This window comes from Hetaerina americana, unplaced genomic scaffold (assembly GCF_022747635.1).
Source record: "Hetaerina americana unplaced genomic scaffold, ioHetAmer1.1.p SCAF_1, whole genome shotgun sequence".
Taxonomy (NCBI): Eukaryota; Metazoa; Arthropoda; class Insecta; order Odonata; family Calopterygidae; genus Hetaerina; species Hetaerina americana.
The window spans coordinates 13,490,838-13,508,096 of record NW_027286069.1 but is presented as its reverse complement, the minus strand read 5'-3'; the positions used below and the strand labels follow the sequence as shown (position 1 = coordinate 13,508,096).

General features: G+C 36.3%; 1 protein-coding gene across 1 annotated transcript in view; it reads right to left on the bottom strand.

Moving 5' to 3' along the window:
* Positions 1-17,259, bottom strand: part of Cht6 (Chitinase 6) — a 55,403-nt gene that overhangs the window by 5,099 nt on the left and 33,045 nt on the right. The window contains exons 8-17 of the mRNA XM_071595552.1: positions 13,159-13,322; positions 11,800-11,978; positions 10,086-10,208; positions 9,225-9,369; positions 8,007-8,140; positions 6,959-7,169; positions 4,424-4,612; positions 2,973-3,128; positions 1,454-1,523; positions 694-966 (exon numbers count right to left, since the gene is read on the bottom strand). Coding sequence (XP_071451653.1) covers positions 694-966; positions 1,454-1,523; positions 2,973-3,128; positions 4,424-4,612; positions 6,959-7,169; positions 8,007-8,140; positions 9,225-9,369; positions 10,086-10,208; positions 11,800-11,978; positions 13,159-13,322 — 1,644 coding nt within the window. The remainder of the gene's footprint in view (positions 1-693; positions 967-1,453; positions 1,524-2,972; positions 3,129-4,423; positions 4,613-6,958; positions 7,170-8,006; positions 8,141-9,224; positions 9,370-10,085; positions 10,209-11,799; positions 11,979-13,158; positions 13,323-17,259) is intronic.

Below are 17,259 nucleotides of genomic sequence, written 5' to 3'. Positions count from 1 at the left end.
GGACAGAGCAGGAACAGGCACAGAAGCTCAGATCATTAATCCCCTTCAAACCTCTGTTTGATTCACTGGATTTAAGGTGGATGGCCCTTCAGAGTAGGAAATATCCGTTGTCACTAGCAGCACCCTCAAACGTGGCCGGTGGGTTGTAGGGGTGTCTTCTTCTGCAACCAAATCAAATGGATCTGCAATGGCAGACGGGGTAGAGGTCTTCGTTTTTCCACTTTCCCTTCTTGCCCCACCTCGATTTACTTGGGTTGCAGAAGTTCCTATCCCAGCATAAGCCCTTGATCTGGTCAAACCAATCTTGTTCTCATGGTCAGTTGTTGTTTTGATGCCTTCACTTTGTGAATTGTATCTACGGAACCCTCTTTGAGCAAAGGGATTAGTTCTTGGCCGAATCTGAGGAGTAACATTTTCTGTAGTACTGCTTATGAAAGTTTTACCTGTGGGACTAAAACTTTCATTATCTAACGAGACTGGAGAGCTGATAGATTCAGTTGATGTGGGTAAAGTTTTTGATGCCAACTCCACGGAATCCGCTGGAAGTGGGACCTCCTTTGGTAACATAGAATCTTTAATGCCTTTATTAGGAGGTGGTAAGTTTTCATCTGTGTCAAATGAGGGATATTCATCTCTTGTAGGGGTATTCTCTATTTTAGCGCTGTCATTGGCTTTTTCTGGGACGTCACTCACCGTCGTTCTATTACTCGCTGCCCTTGCACCAAGAAGAACTGAATAAGGCACCCGGGCAACTGCAATGACCTGCCTCTCTGTTGCAGCTTCCGTTACTGAGGTGATGACTCGAGTGACTGTGGCTGGAGCAGTAGTAGTGGAAAAAATTGAAGGGGAGGAGTCAGGGGAAGAGAGGAGGGAGGGAGAGGCAGAGGCAGCAATGGAAGAGAATGATGAGGAGTGGATTGGTGTTGAGGTTGTTGATGGGAATGCTGTTGTCTTTTCCTCTATCTCCTGGAAATTGAATTGCAGAATGGAAAATGGCATAAAGTTATACTTCAGTGACAGAAACACAAATTGGAATGACTAACGTAAACTGGTTTATTTTGAATCTATTTGAATATTTAAAGAAGACTTTTCTAGTTTAGTTTAAAATAGAGATACTAGAATGATGAGTGCTGGTGTGGATTCAGTTATCAAATGAACATGGATTAAATAATAAGTACACATTTTGCAAAAATTTTAATTTCATACTCTTATAATTTAATTTTGATGAAGTATTTCAACAGATCTGTATTCCAGTAAATGGATGAGAAATTAGCATGACTCCCTTGATGAGTGGAAAAAAATGTTTACAATATATATGTTTCAGATTATTTTATGAATCATATGATTAAATACAGTATTGCTATGCAGAGAATACCACCAGATGACTTCATATAAAACTTAATTAATTTTCATGAAAAATGCTATAAGGAATAACAAAAATAATAATAATTACCACCACACTTTCACTAGTTTTTTCCTGGGTAGATTCACCCCCAAAGCGTCGTCTGTCAATGATCTGGTACCTTCATGAAAATATTGAAAGATTTAAAAAAATACAGAAGATATCCTTTTTATGTACATAGAATAGATTCCATTACAAAAAAATCAACACCATTGTGGCTAGCTTTCAACCAATAGGCTTCAATTTTGAAAAGTATTTTCATTTCATTTCAATCATTTTGAGAAGTACTTTCATGCATGAAATATACCCAAGTTTCCAATGGTAAACTGTCATATTCATTATATATGAGACATGCAATAGGATGTGAAAAAAGTTTAAGGCAAAACTTAGATTCTTCCAAAAAGTTAACAGTATGATAATTTGAAATTGTGTAATTTTTGTATAAAATTTTGTACACTTGGCCTTGTCACTTTTTTTAATTCTGATAGTTTACCAACATTTGAAAGACAACCGTTTTTAGTGAAAACATTTTTTTAACTCGATTTAGACCATGCTCACAACTGTAACACATTAAGGTGATCATTCATCCTTATCATTGTACTCAAAGTTCATTTTCAATGGGCCTTTTATTAGAATCATGGTTTTTTTCATCAAAGCTAAACAATTAATAAAATAGATGGAAAGGAAAACCAACAATTATGTTTTAAGGATCTGGGAGGAGAGTTCATTAGGAAGAAATATGAAGACGGCAAGATGAGTGGAGGCAGAGCAAATGGAGAGCAAAACTTCAGATGGTAATAGAGGGAAGGATCCTGAGAAAACTAGGTAAAAGGAGAAAAAGAGTAGGCATTTTGGGCTAAATTAAAGAAGGCAGATAGTACCCGGAACTAAAGTATGAGTTATTCTATTATGGGGTTTAAGAATATTTTGTTCCATGCTAGTTAGGACTTAGGAATACAGTAGTATGTATTGCAATGGTCCATCAAAAACCAACCCTAAGCTGGTGGACCACTAATACTACTAATAACAATAATCACCAGAAAAAACACTGAAAATCAATAATCAGCTCAAGAAAATAATTTTTTGGTCATTAGAGAGCTTTGGACAAAACTGCAAATGTCCTATGGATAAAAAACAAGCATATTATTCAGGTATCATTAATAATATGAAAATAAAAAAGAAATGTTTAGAATAAAATACTATTGTCATGAAAATCCTTCTTCTCCACCTGAAAAAGTCATGACCTTATTATGCTACTCAAAATGACAGGAAAGGAATTTTTATTTCCTTAAATGTCTCAGAAATTGATTTTTACAGAACAGTCTGTAAAATCCATGAATTTACCCTGAATTTTCTAAGACAGTTGGCATGACCAGTGGTAATTTTTTAAAAAGAATTTCTCCATAAAATAGGAGGGAAGCATGAAAACTAAATATGCTCTGGAATTTCACGGATACATCAAAAACCTCATGTTAACAATGCAAATAACAAAGAGTTGATTGATATAGGTATGTTTCCTGAATAAATCTGAATTAAATCTTGATTAATGATTTGCTAGAAGTGTTAAAACCTTGGTGTAGAAAACTCAGGCTCTGTAACTCTAGTGGGCCTTGGTCTCCTTATTGTCACATAGCGGGGAGTTCCAACTTCCGGCTCAGGTTCTTCTAGCTCACCAACTACCTCTTCCTCTTCTTCCTCCAATTGAGGTTGTGGTGTGGTTGATGGTCTAAATTATAGGAAGGAGACATTAAAAATTCAAAAATACATTTCATACTCCATGGAAGTGTGTCATTTATAAACTTGTATACCAATATGAATGTAAAGTGGAATATCAATATAAAGACTGTTCACATAACCTAAAAAATATCTTTAAAAAATCTAACAGGTGCTCATTATTTTACCTATGATTTTTTTATAAATAGATAACCAACAGCTAGCTTCCATGACTTTCAGGACAGCATAGCCATTGCTAATTGTATTTTATAAAATATATTTATTAAATTATAATATCTTACGTGAGAGATATTAAAAATTTGACAAATGTGTATGTTTATCAGGGAGAGACTAAGGGTGGACTATAGTGGGCACTGGTCCCTACAAAATTATAATAGTGCTCTCAATGGGCCTGAGTGTTATAAATTAAATGAAATGATGTTAATATCCATACAGGCTTACAAAATTATATCATGTGCATAGTGCCATAAGCATTTCAGCTCCAATGACTCAGCCACGTCTTCCTAGCCCATTGAATTTTCATCCCCGTAACTTTTTGAGCCCAGACTTTCCAATCCTTGAAATATAGAAAAAGATAAACAATCACATCTGCAAATCTGCCTGGAGGCACAAGAAATCAGCTGTAGCCTGCATCCAATGCTACTGTAAATATCCATATCCCTGTCCACTATAATAAGAATAGGGCAGATTCTCTTTAAGGGGCATTTGAAAAAATCAAGTGTATTTAACAATATGATGCCAGCATACAGACACTTATCTAAAATACTTTTACTGTTTGTAGTTAAAATCGAAGTTAGTTTTGTAATGAAAATATCAAATTTCTACAATTTGGACTTCCTGTTGATCTTGATGGGTAATTATACTAATAATGGCAGCACCACATTCAAAAATGAACCCTGTGATAGCTAAATATGCATCTATAATAATGTGATACATGGAAATTAGGTACTGAGTACACAACACCAAGAGGAGGTGCCTGCACAGCTTCTGTAGCCATCTGGGCAACTGCCTATACGGTCCTAGTTACCTACATAGCAGTGTAAACACTTCTTGAAATATGTATAAGATAAGAACTTGCCTGCATACAATATAGTGGAGATTAAAATTTAACTGGTGCTTAAGAAAATACTAAATTGGTAAAAGTTAGTGTTAAACTGGTTCATTACTCTATGAACATATCTGCTATATGCTTGCGTGGTACTACACATTGCAAAATATCATTGAGTCACTTTGAAAAATAATCACCATCTTTTTTATATTTAGAATATCAAACACAATTAAACTTGCCTAGGCCTGTTGATAGTCACATATTTTGGCCTTTCTCCTGCAAACACTCGTGTGTTTCCAAAGTTTTGCTTCCTTGTGTTTCCCTCTTCTTTTGGTGCCACTTCTTCTTCAACTTCTTCATCATCAAATTCTTCCTCCTGCTCCTCAGGTTCCACCTTTGCAGGTCTTTCCCTCCTCAAAGAAACATACCTAGGGCAAAGGTTGTTCACAGATTAACCAATAGACATCAGCAAAAGGGTAGACAATTATTACCGAGGGAGTATAATGATTAGCATAAATATATATGCATGCATGAGAAATCCTTTTTTTCCAACTGGTAATCATAAATATTAATCCTTCACTTTCCATCCAGTAACAAATGAGAATTTGTGACATAGAGTATGTGATCATGTACAATTTGTGAAAGCTGCTAATTCAAGCCCATTTGACTGAACTTTCAAAAACATGCACTAAGCTTGGCAAAAACAAGAAGCAACCACAACTTTAAACAAAAAGCCTTTAGACCAAAATTTTCCACCAAAAAATGGATTGCCAAAGGATAGCATTAATGAAGAAAGACACATACGTAATGCATTGTTGCTCATGAGATTTAAACAATAATGTACCATAAAAACAATTAAAACTTTATCACAATAGAAATAGGATTAAATTTGAAAAGTTAGTCAAGTTTTTTTTTTGAAATGTTATTCAGCAAAGAAATTTATTATTTATTAAATTGATGATCTTTCTCTTAAGCATTGAAAACTATTGCATGTTCAAGTCATTGGCAGCCTCATACTCCACTCAATAATTTTTCCTTGGGCCATGAGCTCTAGGAAATGACCTTTGTAGTTACATTAATAATTATTTACCTTATTAGTTACATTCACATAATAAATGATAATAAAGTAATAAATGATAAAGTAAACTAAATTAATAATAATCATTCAAATGTATGCCCATAACACCCCTCACCTCAAGCATCTGATGAATTTCAAGGTACCCAATCAGACACCTTTAGTCTGATACCTTCTAAGGAAGGCAAATTTATTTTTATCAAATTATTGTGTCCACAATTTATTTAGTTTTTCCCATGTACATATTTTTTATTTACACTTTTTGTATTTTCTTGTATTCATGTATATATTTGACTTGTTTTGATGTCTTGTACCATGGCCAAAATTAACAAATTTATTGTTATTATATTACTCCTTATAAGTATGCACAGGTATGCATGAGGACAGGAAGGAGGAGATTCTCTCTAACAAGTAGGTAGCATGAGGAAAGTGAGAGGGCTGAGATTGTGTGAGTGGGAAGGTTGAAATTAATTTTTAAGAAGAAAAAACTTAGTGTGATTCGTGAAATCAAATCACATGGTCTCTTGTGGAAGTGCCTGCACAAGCTATGGTAACTGATTATACGACCTTTGTAGCCATATGAGTAGGCAATTTATCTTGGATTCTTACTAACTTTTCTAGGTTGGTCCAAAATATTTGCTGACTTGAATCCGCTCTTCATTTTGAATCATAATAGGTAAATATTCGTTTTGAGGTGCTGCCTGACATTGACATGCCTCACTTGAAGGCAATAATGAAGGTTTTTGAGTACAAATGACAAACGAACTTGGGTTACGACTCAAAAAATTCAAACAGCTTCTACATTTAAAAATTATTTACCCAGCATTTGAAATAAGTTAAAATAACAGTAACAAAAGACATAGTTTTTGAAATAAATTTATAGTCTTAGTGAAAGCTAAGGTACCTTCCCTGCTCACTAGGGAAGGTACCTATTTCCAATATGCAGTGTTATTATTTATTCTGGTGCAAAATGTTTATGGGCCACACACTGCCATTCTCCATTTAAAAAAATCAAAACCTGGAAATTTTCATTGTTCATAGTAAAGAAAGATATGAAATGAGTCGAAAAACAATTTTTCTTCCCTGGAAATAAAATTCTGGAATTTCTATGTAATCCCTTGACTCTTCCCTAATTTCTTTCCTGATTACCCCTTGGCGAGTGGATGAGGGGTAAGATATCAGACTCAAGTGCCAAGAGTCACCAGTTCAATTCTTTGCAATATCAAATCCTATTTTTATTTCTATTTCCATTAGTTATGCTTTTTTTGTTGATCTTGGTGGCACCCTGGCGGCCTGCATTCATGAAAATATAGGTATGTCTGATAGGGGTACATGAAAAACAACATAATATAACACAGATCTTTCTCAGAAATAGGTTTTCACAAATACCACTGATATGGCTAAGACAAGTAAATCAAAAAAGATAAAAATCTTAAACAAAAATTGGTGGTTCATTTTTTCACATTAATTTTTTGATGAAAATATTACTTAGCATTTTAATTGATGAAGCATTGTTGTAGTTCATTATACCTGTAGTTATCATTCAATTTCTTCTAGATAAATGCCATGCAAATTCAATTGTTGGAAAGTATAAGACCAATTTGGGTAAATTTATATTAAGAAAAGATCTACTTTTTCTAAGCTAAGCTATTCAAGTAGCTTTTCTCAGTGTCAATGAAGTAAAACAATTAAAACTCACTTGAGAGCAGGACGAACTGATGATGCTGTGGTTGTGGCAGGTGGAGGTGGTCTTCTTGCATTTAGCACAGGAGGAGGTCTTTTCCCTCTAGAACCCAAAACCCTCTCATAAAGACTACTGCTACCTTTATTTATATTTATAGGACTTGAAGTTGTTCCCTTTGATCCAGAATTTGAAGGTTCAAGCTGCCTTTCAAGTTCCTTTAATCCACCTATTAAGATTATCATCATAAAACTTTAAATGTAGAAACAAAGAAGTATACAAAAACTATACATGGATTTAACTTTCTGATTAATATTGCCTATTTTATAGATCAATGCATTTTTGAAACCATTTAAATTGATATTAATCTCAAGTAAATCACCATCATTCTGGTGGTGATACAATTATAAATCGGATACATTTTCTTGAATGTGCTCTGCAGTAGAGGTGTCTATTTTTCAACATGTCAAGTTGACAAACATTCAAACAAGTTGCATGTGGAATATATCTTCAAAGGTTTAAAGCAAATCAGTTGGTGGCTACCATTCAAATGCAAAATTTATCAAGCATATTACATTTTACTTACATTGTTGAGGAAATATCATAGAATAAATAATTTGAAGTGGTCAGAAAGATTTAAATCTCCGGAATTTTCTCCCTGCAGTTAAATTTAAGATTCAAACCTCAAAAAGCTGTGGCCACCCAAAAGAGCTGAAATGGTTCATATGAAATGATAAAAAATTCCCAAAGAAAAATAATAAAAACAGCTGGTACTTATTTATCTTTTTTTGATTGAAATTTTTGTCTTAATGCCTTAAAAACTCTCATTATTACACTTGCCCTATTTTGTTTTTACTCCTTCACTCATTCCTTCAAATATCAAGAAGACAATACCATGAACTGTAACTAATAAGTAACATTTTGGAGGTAATAATTTCATAAATCCTTTCCATGGCATATGCAGAGTAAAAGTACATGGTTTCATGAATGGCACTAATAACCATTCATAGATTGATAAATAGAGGAGCTTAAAAAACTGTATTTCTCATGAATGAAAATTTCTTACCCAGTTTCTTAATGAGACCTATCAACTCTTTCAGAGCACTTGGATCTTCTTCCAAGGAACCATCTTCCTCCTCTTCTTCCTCGTAATCATACTCTGGTGCTTCTGTGGTGGTAGTTGTGGTTGTGGTGGTTGTCCTAATAGATTGAATTATTAAAAATTAGACATTAAAATATTCTGGATAAGTTATAACTGTACCACAAAAAAAGTGATAATTAATATTGTGAAGCAATAGAGTTTATGTTATCACCTATACTTTGCATACAACCTTTCATTTAAGTATTCTTCAATTTTTTTCATCAAGTATCCCTTTTTAACGATTGTATATGAGTGAATTATTTTCGAATAGTATGACCTTTTATATTCCAGTATATGTATGGGCCATGATTGGCATTATCAGTGCATAATGGATAGAGGTAATTATCAAGGTGGCTAATTGAAAATCTATGCAAGGATCATATGATGGTGACTATAGAAGTTGTTCCTAAACCCATTGTTAGGCATGACACCCATCCATCTGGGTCAGGTTGCAAGCCTGTTCCACAGTTGTCAGAATTCATTGTCCACATGTTTGAATTCATCATTGTCATGAGAGAAAGATGGTTTCCTGTTGACTTTATCAAAATTTTTTAATGCAACACCATCAGTTAAATGGTCACATCACTGGAGTCAGATGCCCCTCTAGCCATCTAATTGAGGAACAGACAACAGGTCGACACCTTTCATGAGTGGCCCTAAAAAAAGAAACAACTGTTACAAGCAAACACAGATCTTCATTGGAAATGCCAAGCCCTTCCATCACACCATGGCTCTAGTTCATCGAAAGGTATATACTAAAGTATAAATGGATGTATATTGTGCACATTCATAAATGAAATCTGCCTATCAATAAATAAGAGAGGGAAAGAGAGATATAAGGGTAAATAGTTTTAGGCAAAGGAGGGGCAGATTGAGAAAGTCATGGATAAATGTGGTTGAAAACACTCTAAAGAAGAGAAATTTTAAAAGTCTAATGAACAGAAGAGCTGAATGAAACAAGGTATGAATTTGACAGAAGTGAAAGAAGCATGCATGAATAGGGCAACATGGGGGAAATTAAAAAAAGGGGATAAGTTTCCTGGTAATGCCTTAAAATAATACTTTTTATTTACTTTGTTTTTCACAGAAAAAGAAACAAAATGAAGGATAAGCATATGCTGTGTGATTGAATCATTCACCAACCTTGCTGTGGTCCTGCGAGTGGTTGTTGTCCCTGCACTTGTTGCTGGTGCTTTGGTGGTTGTTGAAGCACTATCCACCAACTTCTTCTTGCACAGTACATTGCGAGAATAATCACATGAATCTGCAGCTTTGTTGAAGAACAAACCTGCGAGATCACATTCGATTGAGTTCAGTTATAAAATAAGATAAAAACATTAATATGGTTAGAAATTGCAGGAGGTTCAATCACACTATAAATTAAGCCATATGGCATGTGGAGTTATAGATTGTAGACAAGAGGCCAGACTTCCTTTTTCTCTACTGATCAATATTGTTTTCAAAATTTTAATTTTAATACATTAAAACCTTGTTTGTGATGGACTCATAATGCATTAAATCGGCTCTATGATATACTTCATATTAGTTTTTACATTATGATTAAATACGCCTTGATCTTTTTTATTTTACCCTCCATGTTACCAACTATCTCTTCTTGAGACAACCACCCAAGGTAACATCATCACAAAAGTATCTTGGGCAAAATCTCAAACAATTATTTTGATTAGGTATTCAAAATTAAAAAATGTTATTCTCTGGGATTATAATTAGATTTTAATGATGTTCAAGGAGCTCATTTATCACATAATATTTCTTCTACAATTGATATTAGTATGTATATGATATAAGGATAGACAAAGCTTTCACAACCCCTAAAGAGTAATTTTACAATAGTTTTTCACCACAAAGTTTTACACTGGTATTACCTGGCACTAGATAACATTTTGGTTGACAAAGTTAACCAACCCATTTAACATCAATTGTTTGCCAATACTGTGACATGATGACCCAACATAATTTGGCTGTAGGGTTAGCAAAACTTACCAGATGGGCATGTAAATTGATGAGCAACTATTCCAAGACTAGAAGGACCAGAGTCCAGGCACCAGAAATATTTCTTGCAGTCTCTGGGATGAGGGAAGAAACCTTCATCTTTGCACACAAAATCTGAGGAAAAAATTATACAACTATATAAGTCAAGTGGAGGTGTAAGGCTGGGTTGCCCATTATCACCGTTGCTGTTTAACCTGTATGCAGAGGAAATGATTAAGGAGGCATGGGAAGAACTGGAGGTAGGAATGAAAGTCAGAGGGGATTTCGTAAAATCAGTTAGGTTTGCTGATGACCAAGTTTTAGTTTGTCAGTCAGTCAAGGGATTGCAAGCATTGCTGAGCAAATTGGGAATTCAGTGTGATAGATATGGGATGAGAATCAATATTAATAAAATAAAGGTTATGCGATTATCTAGAAAGAAAAAGGCTAAGCTAAACATTAAAATAGGAGGGAAAAAATAGAGCAGGTAGAACAGTTCATGTATCTTGGAAGTCTTTTGGACCAACATATTCAAAGTAGTAGGGACGTAAGGAGAAGAATTGCGCTTGGCAAAGAGACTTTCACAAGGAGGAGGGAGTTGATGACAGGAATGTTGAGTAAGGATGTTAAGAAAAGACTCATAAAAACTTTGATATGGAGTGTAGCTATGCACAGTGTGGAAATGTGGGCACTGAAGCAGGAGGATAGAAGTAGATTGGAGGCTTTTGAAATGTGGGTGTGGAGAAGAATGGAGATAGTGAAATGTATCAAAAGGAAAACAAATGAGGAAGTACTAGGTATGGTGTGTGAGGAGAGGGGTTTGTTGGGAGAAATCCTAAGGAGGCTAGAAAAATGGATGAGGGGTATATTGATCGGCAGTGGGATGGTGAAAACTGTAATAGAGGGGAGAATGTTAGTCAAATGAGGTAAGGACAGGAACAGGAGAGGATGTTGGACGGGATGAAGGGAGGAAGGAAATACACAAAGATGAAGAGGGACTTTATGTAAAGTAGGTTGCTGGATTGTGTTTTGTTTTGTTAGGATTCACAAAATATTTATTTGGTAGTTGTGTCCATCCAAAAACCTACCTTAACCGGGAGATTACCTTATAATAATAAGTCAACTTAAGGTAGGCTAAATGTTGTAACAATGTGTATGATAGTGAACAGTATGCTATTAAATGAATCTTGTTAGGTTTTGCTTTAATCTCAACAATTATAAAATAGCATGGGGTAATAATATTTTGTAATATTACCAAATCCTTAAATCCATTTTCCAAATTAGCCAATGACGTTAAATATGTATAGTAAAACAAATTCATATAAATGAATGTTTCAGCAAAAGTTCATAATTTTTTTACCATAAAAGCACATTTTATGGGTCAAATGAGTTTCATGCTCAATAACCAATCCAAAATTTTTGAACAAAATTCTGGTATTAATCAAAGGAAATTTTTTTTTTTCATACACATAGATCACCAATGGGGAAGAGTAGCACATGTAATAAATAATAATAATCAATAAAATAAACACTAAAACCACAGAAGTAATGAGAATACTTCGAATTATTTCATTGTAGAAATGTAAAGTAATAGATAAAGCCGAGACAAGAAATGGCTCTTATACACAAGTCCCACTGCCATACTTTTTGGTAGCTTTGAGTAATACTGAGGGAAGGGAAATAGAGTGCAGCGATGAGCTCTCACTTTGATATTTGCGTCACTCACCACTTCCTGGGTCAGGCGTTGTTGGTGGCTCAGGAGTTGTGAGAGAGCCATAAGAGGGCGTGGTCGTTGTTGTGGTTGATGTGGTGGTGCTTGTGGTGCTTGGCCTCCTCTTCCTGCCTCCTCCCCCACTTGTGGGACGCCTTCTGTTCCCACCAGTGCTGCCACTCACACGATTTGAACTACAAATTATAAATTGAAATAATTTCTTGCTTTGAGAATTGAAAGAATGTGTAGTGTATTATGCTCCCTTCATTCATAACAGGGTTAATTAAAAATCTTACTGTGATTTTTTTTGAATTTATGAACAGGTGACCTCAAATACGACCACAAAAATGCACCAGAGTGCAAAGCATATTTTAATGTTAAACTAAGACATGAATTCTTGGGAAGTAGGTGTATGATCAGGGAGATAACTCAAAGAGATAATAGTGCAAAAGTGCAAAATGCCAATTAAGGTGAGGTCTTAGCTCCTTTTCCATAACTTAGGTAATATGAAATTCTCGATTTAATTTTGCTTAAAAATTAAGATATCATCATAATATTGGAGACCTATAGAATCTGACATTTTAGTATTGAAAATTGTTTTCTGTTTGACACTGGGTTATATTTTATGCAGATCAAATTAATGCACAGTGGAATAAGATTACAAGGCTTGAAGTTTTCCCTTTGGGCATAGAAATGAATTTTTAAAGAGCCACAAAGATATTAAATGCTGGGGAAATAATATTTGAGAATATAGAGCATGTAAGATTAGCTAAATAAAACATAAAAACATTCAATTCTTTCCACAACAGATGGATTATAAGCCAGAATTTCAACTCTATTTCTATTGTTGAGCCAATTAATTTTTGTTTTAAGTTCTTTATATCATTCCGTAGGTTCCCTTACTTGTTGTGATGATTCATAAAGATTTAAAGAGCATTTTTAATACCTGAGATATGATTCATAAGGAGCTATCCATTCTAAGTTAGGTCATTATAGTAATTTCTTTAAATACCCTGTAGCCAAGAAGTACATCATCCTCATAATGATTTAGGGAATGGATCCTGTGCTATCATGTACATGATAGTATATCCATGAAATGAATTTACAGAATATCATCAGAACACATAAAATCCAATTTTTTCCAATATTATCCAGAAGGATTGGATTTTAGGAGGTTTTCCATCAAATGGTCTCTGTCTAGTATTCTGGTTAAAATGGGCTGTGGCAATAACTATTAAACAATTTGCTGAGGGCCAAGCCATCTATGTTACCCAATGTTGACCATCACTTAAACCAATAAAAAATAAATGCAAAAAATAATGCCTAATAAGAGTTAAATGTGGGTACTCAGCAACTTCAGTGTACAATCCTTACCCTTTATTAGTTCCCTTGGATGGCGGTCCCGCAAGACGCAACAGCTCTTCTTTTCCTGCTTCCACTAATGGATAAGGTTTTCCGTGGCAGTCTCCACGGAAGTCATCATTGTCCACTGACCAAAACATAAGGCCTCCAAGAGACATTTCATGCACATAGTGAGCCTTGAAGTTGAAGGAAGAAATGAGATTGATAATTGAACTGTGGGAAAATAATGGTATACCCATCTATCCAAAGTACAATTAGACACAGATTATAAGAAGAATCCAAACGCCAATTTTTCTAAGGAATGTACTTTTATAGTGCAATAATTACTGGCTAACTCATGAACACATGGCATATGTGTGGAGTCTGATACAAGGGTAGGCTGAAAAGTAATGCACACATGCTTGTAGAGCGCGAATAAAAACAAATAGCAAGATTGGGCAAGAAGTACATTAAAGTACAATTCTTAAGTTTCAAAATCATATATTAATTTTTAAACATAGTCACCGTTAAGGCTAACACATTTCTCCCAACATGTATAAAGATTTTTCATTCTGTCACTAAATAACTCTTCTAACGTTTCTGAAATCCAGGACTTGACAGCGGCTTTCACCTCATCGCCCGAGGTGTAATGATTACCCTTGAGGTGTCTCTTGAATTGAGGGAAAAAATAAAAATCACAAGGTGCAAGATCGGGGCAATAAGGAGGGTGTGGAATTGGTTCAAATTTTAGGTTTCGCAGAGCCTCTCCAGTTGTGTGTGCGAGGTGTATGGACGAGCGTAGTCATGTTGCAAAATTATTGGCGTCAGGCTGCCTTTAACACGACAAATTCGACATCAGGGGTGTTTTAGAGTCTGTACATACTGAGAAGAGTTTATCGTTGCCCCTCGCTCCAGAAAATCGGTCACATACACTCAGTGAGCATCCCAAAACACCGTTAAAAGAAGTTTGATGGTTGTCTTTCAAAATTTTTCTTGCTTGCAACCACGAAATTTTATTACCCATCGATTTACAGGTTAAAAACTCGAGAATAGCATGCTGTTTAATTTGCATTGACATAGCACTAGAACACGTCTCCATACTTCTGCTTCTCAAAATACACTAGATGAATGAAACAACCTCAAACCTGCACTTGCATGTTGAGGGGGAATTTTACTTCCACATGCCCCCAGGAGCACTTCTGAAGGTCATTTCGTTTGTGGTCTACAAGCATGTGTGCATTAGTTTTCAGCCTAACCTTGAATTTATATGGCTGTTGCCTGTTACTTATTCAATGTTAACCTTTTGGATAGATGTCTGGGAATCCAGGTTGACTCACAAAAATGCTTTATGGCCCATGGCTATAATTTTCACTCTTTTATAGCTGTGAGAATACAAAAATCACAAAAAATCTGTGGTGATATGCCCTCTAAATTAGTACCATGCATCCCGACCGTGTCTACTATTGCTAATTCCATGATTTTTCCACTATTTTTTTTAGCTTTTACTAGTGGTGTGCACTGCAATAAAGCATGGGAAGCAATACTTCACTAAACTTGAGAGGATAGATTGCCAAAATATGAGCAAGGTTCACAGCTTGAACCCTTTGTATCTGATGATATTACATTGAGGCAAAAGGTTTGTCGTATTAAAGCTTCATTTAATTGAGTGGATGATGTTGATATATATTTGTTTTCCAGCATGAACATTCAAAATAATACGAGGACTGACCATATCTTCCATTTGCACGTAGTGAGCAAAGTAGTGGGAGGAGCTAAATGTTTGCTGTATTGACACACACGCCTTGAGCTGCAGTGTTTGGAAGGCCGCACTGCTTGTTTGTTTACAGTAGCATGCCTAAATGAAATTTGGAAATCCCACCAAATGTAAAATTTGTTTAATGATAAGATTTTTACCGGCAATAAACTTCAAAGCTACTGACATTCTCAGGAAATTTGTGCTGTCCAATGACTAAGTGATGAGTGACAGTGTTGTGCATCAATGGTGTTTTTGGTTTAAGAGTGAATGGAAAATGTCCAAGCACTGAACATCCATCAATTCATCTGTCACGAGGCTAGGCTGACCACTCGTCATGAATATTGGTGTGGTCATTTGTAACTGAATAATCTCCATAAGCTGCACAAAGTTACCCATAAATTTCTATCAGCTTGTGGTTTTTTGCCAGTAAAAGCCTAATCACAGATTGCACTTCACAACTTGTGAGATTTTCTATTACAGCGCACATTTTAACAGTTTGCAGTGAGCAAAGTAGAAGAACATAGTCTGCACACTACTACAGCAGGATGTGCAATAAATACAGGGACGTTTAGATACCAAGAGGGTGGCTCTAGTCCTACCCATCACCATGCTAAGCCAAAATGTTAGTCACTTTCTTGCCAGCCCTCATTATACTAAATGCTTTCAGCATTAAAAATCACCTGCTATTCACTCCCTAACATTGACAGGGAAAAGGAAATCAAAATACTATTAGACACTGGAGGAATGCAGAGATTGCTGCCGCTCCTGGATATTGTCGAGAACTCTACGACTTCTGACTACTGGGATTTGTCTACATTCTCCCGTAACGACTGGACCAGAATATTGGATTTACTCTCCTGGCTGACATCGCACTCCTGGACTTTTCTCATCGTTCTGCACACTGACCTGGACCCGTTGGACAACTTATATCTCCTGGAAATGACCTCTGGACCTCACGGATACACTCTAATTGTCGGAAGCGGACGGTCCTTTTAGGGACCATATTTCCAGTCGCCAAGCGGGATCATCCATGCTGACTAAATTGCTCTTACATCATGAATAAGTATTCTCCTAGTGTAAACACTACGTTGCTGAGGCTCCCGGTGGGGAGGGCTAACTTGTCCCCTCTTCTCACTTCCAGGTGGTGCTCACGCACGTTTACACATTTTTGGTCGTCTTGTCCGGGGAGACCAGACAGAGGGCTTGCACCTCCACTGCACGTCTGGTTGAACCGGAGGGTCCACTTATTAGGACTACACTATACAGTCACAATATATACCCTATTCTTAACATTGTTTTAACAAATCCCTGTTAGAACAATGGACCCCGACAATCCGGATCCCTTGGACCGTGGCGAACCAGAACCAATATCACCTAGCTCTACCTCCTCATCCTCACTGCAAGAATTCCCGTCTCCTTCATTGTCTTCCAACTCCGAGAAATCTTCACTCTCACCTCGTCCTGCCTCCCCTGAGTGACCAATCCTTGCTCAACATTCCTCGACCATCATAACTAGATTGGCGAAAAGACTACGACAACCTGCTCCACCTGCCAGCAAAAAAGGAAAGGCAAAGAGACAACCTACCAACCCGAGTGAACACAGCAATACTACGCTGGTGACTGATGATCCGCCTACCCAAGAGAATCAACCCGCATCAAAAGTTAACAGCCAGGTTAATCCTCAGTGTCTCCGAACTACTCCTCCGGCTAATGCTCAATCCTTACCCACCTCTCCCCCTAATGACTGGATAACAGTTGTCAAAAAATGTAAATTCTCCAACCTTGCTCATACCAGCCCTTGCACTGATACCTCACTTCCAATGGAAGACCGACCAGCCAAAAAATTACCACCTATTCGCCTAGCCGCCTCCACCGCATACCAACAATACCTCCTTAAGCTCCAAACTATCACCAGCTACCAACCCAAGATCTACAATAATTCCTTTATCCTCATCCATCCTCAATGCCCTAATGATCATCGTAAAATACGTTCCTTCCTAGATACCAACAAACTTCCCTATTTTACCAATCCAACTCCCTCCGAGAAAATGAAATCCTTCGTCATCAAAGGAATCCCGCCCGTAACTCCCTTAGACCAAATAGCCAGAGACCTTGAATCTGATGGTTTCATAACTAAAGGCCTAATACGAATGCAATCAGGCCATGAACATCCCAAACCTTTCTTCTTTGTTTAAGTCACCTTGGAGGATAATTCGCAAGAAAGCGACTTCCTGGCTTTAAAAACGTACTGTGGCATAGATATTACGATCTCTGAATTCATTCCCTCCTCTGATCCTGCGCAATGTGTGCAATGTCAAAGATTTGGACATACGAGGAATTATTGCCGCCTTCCCTTGCGATGCAGAAAATGTGGTAGT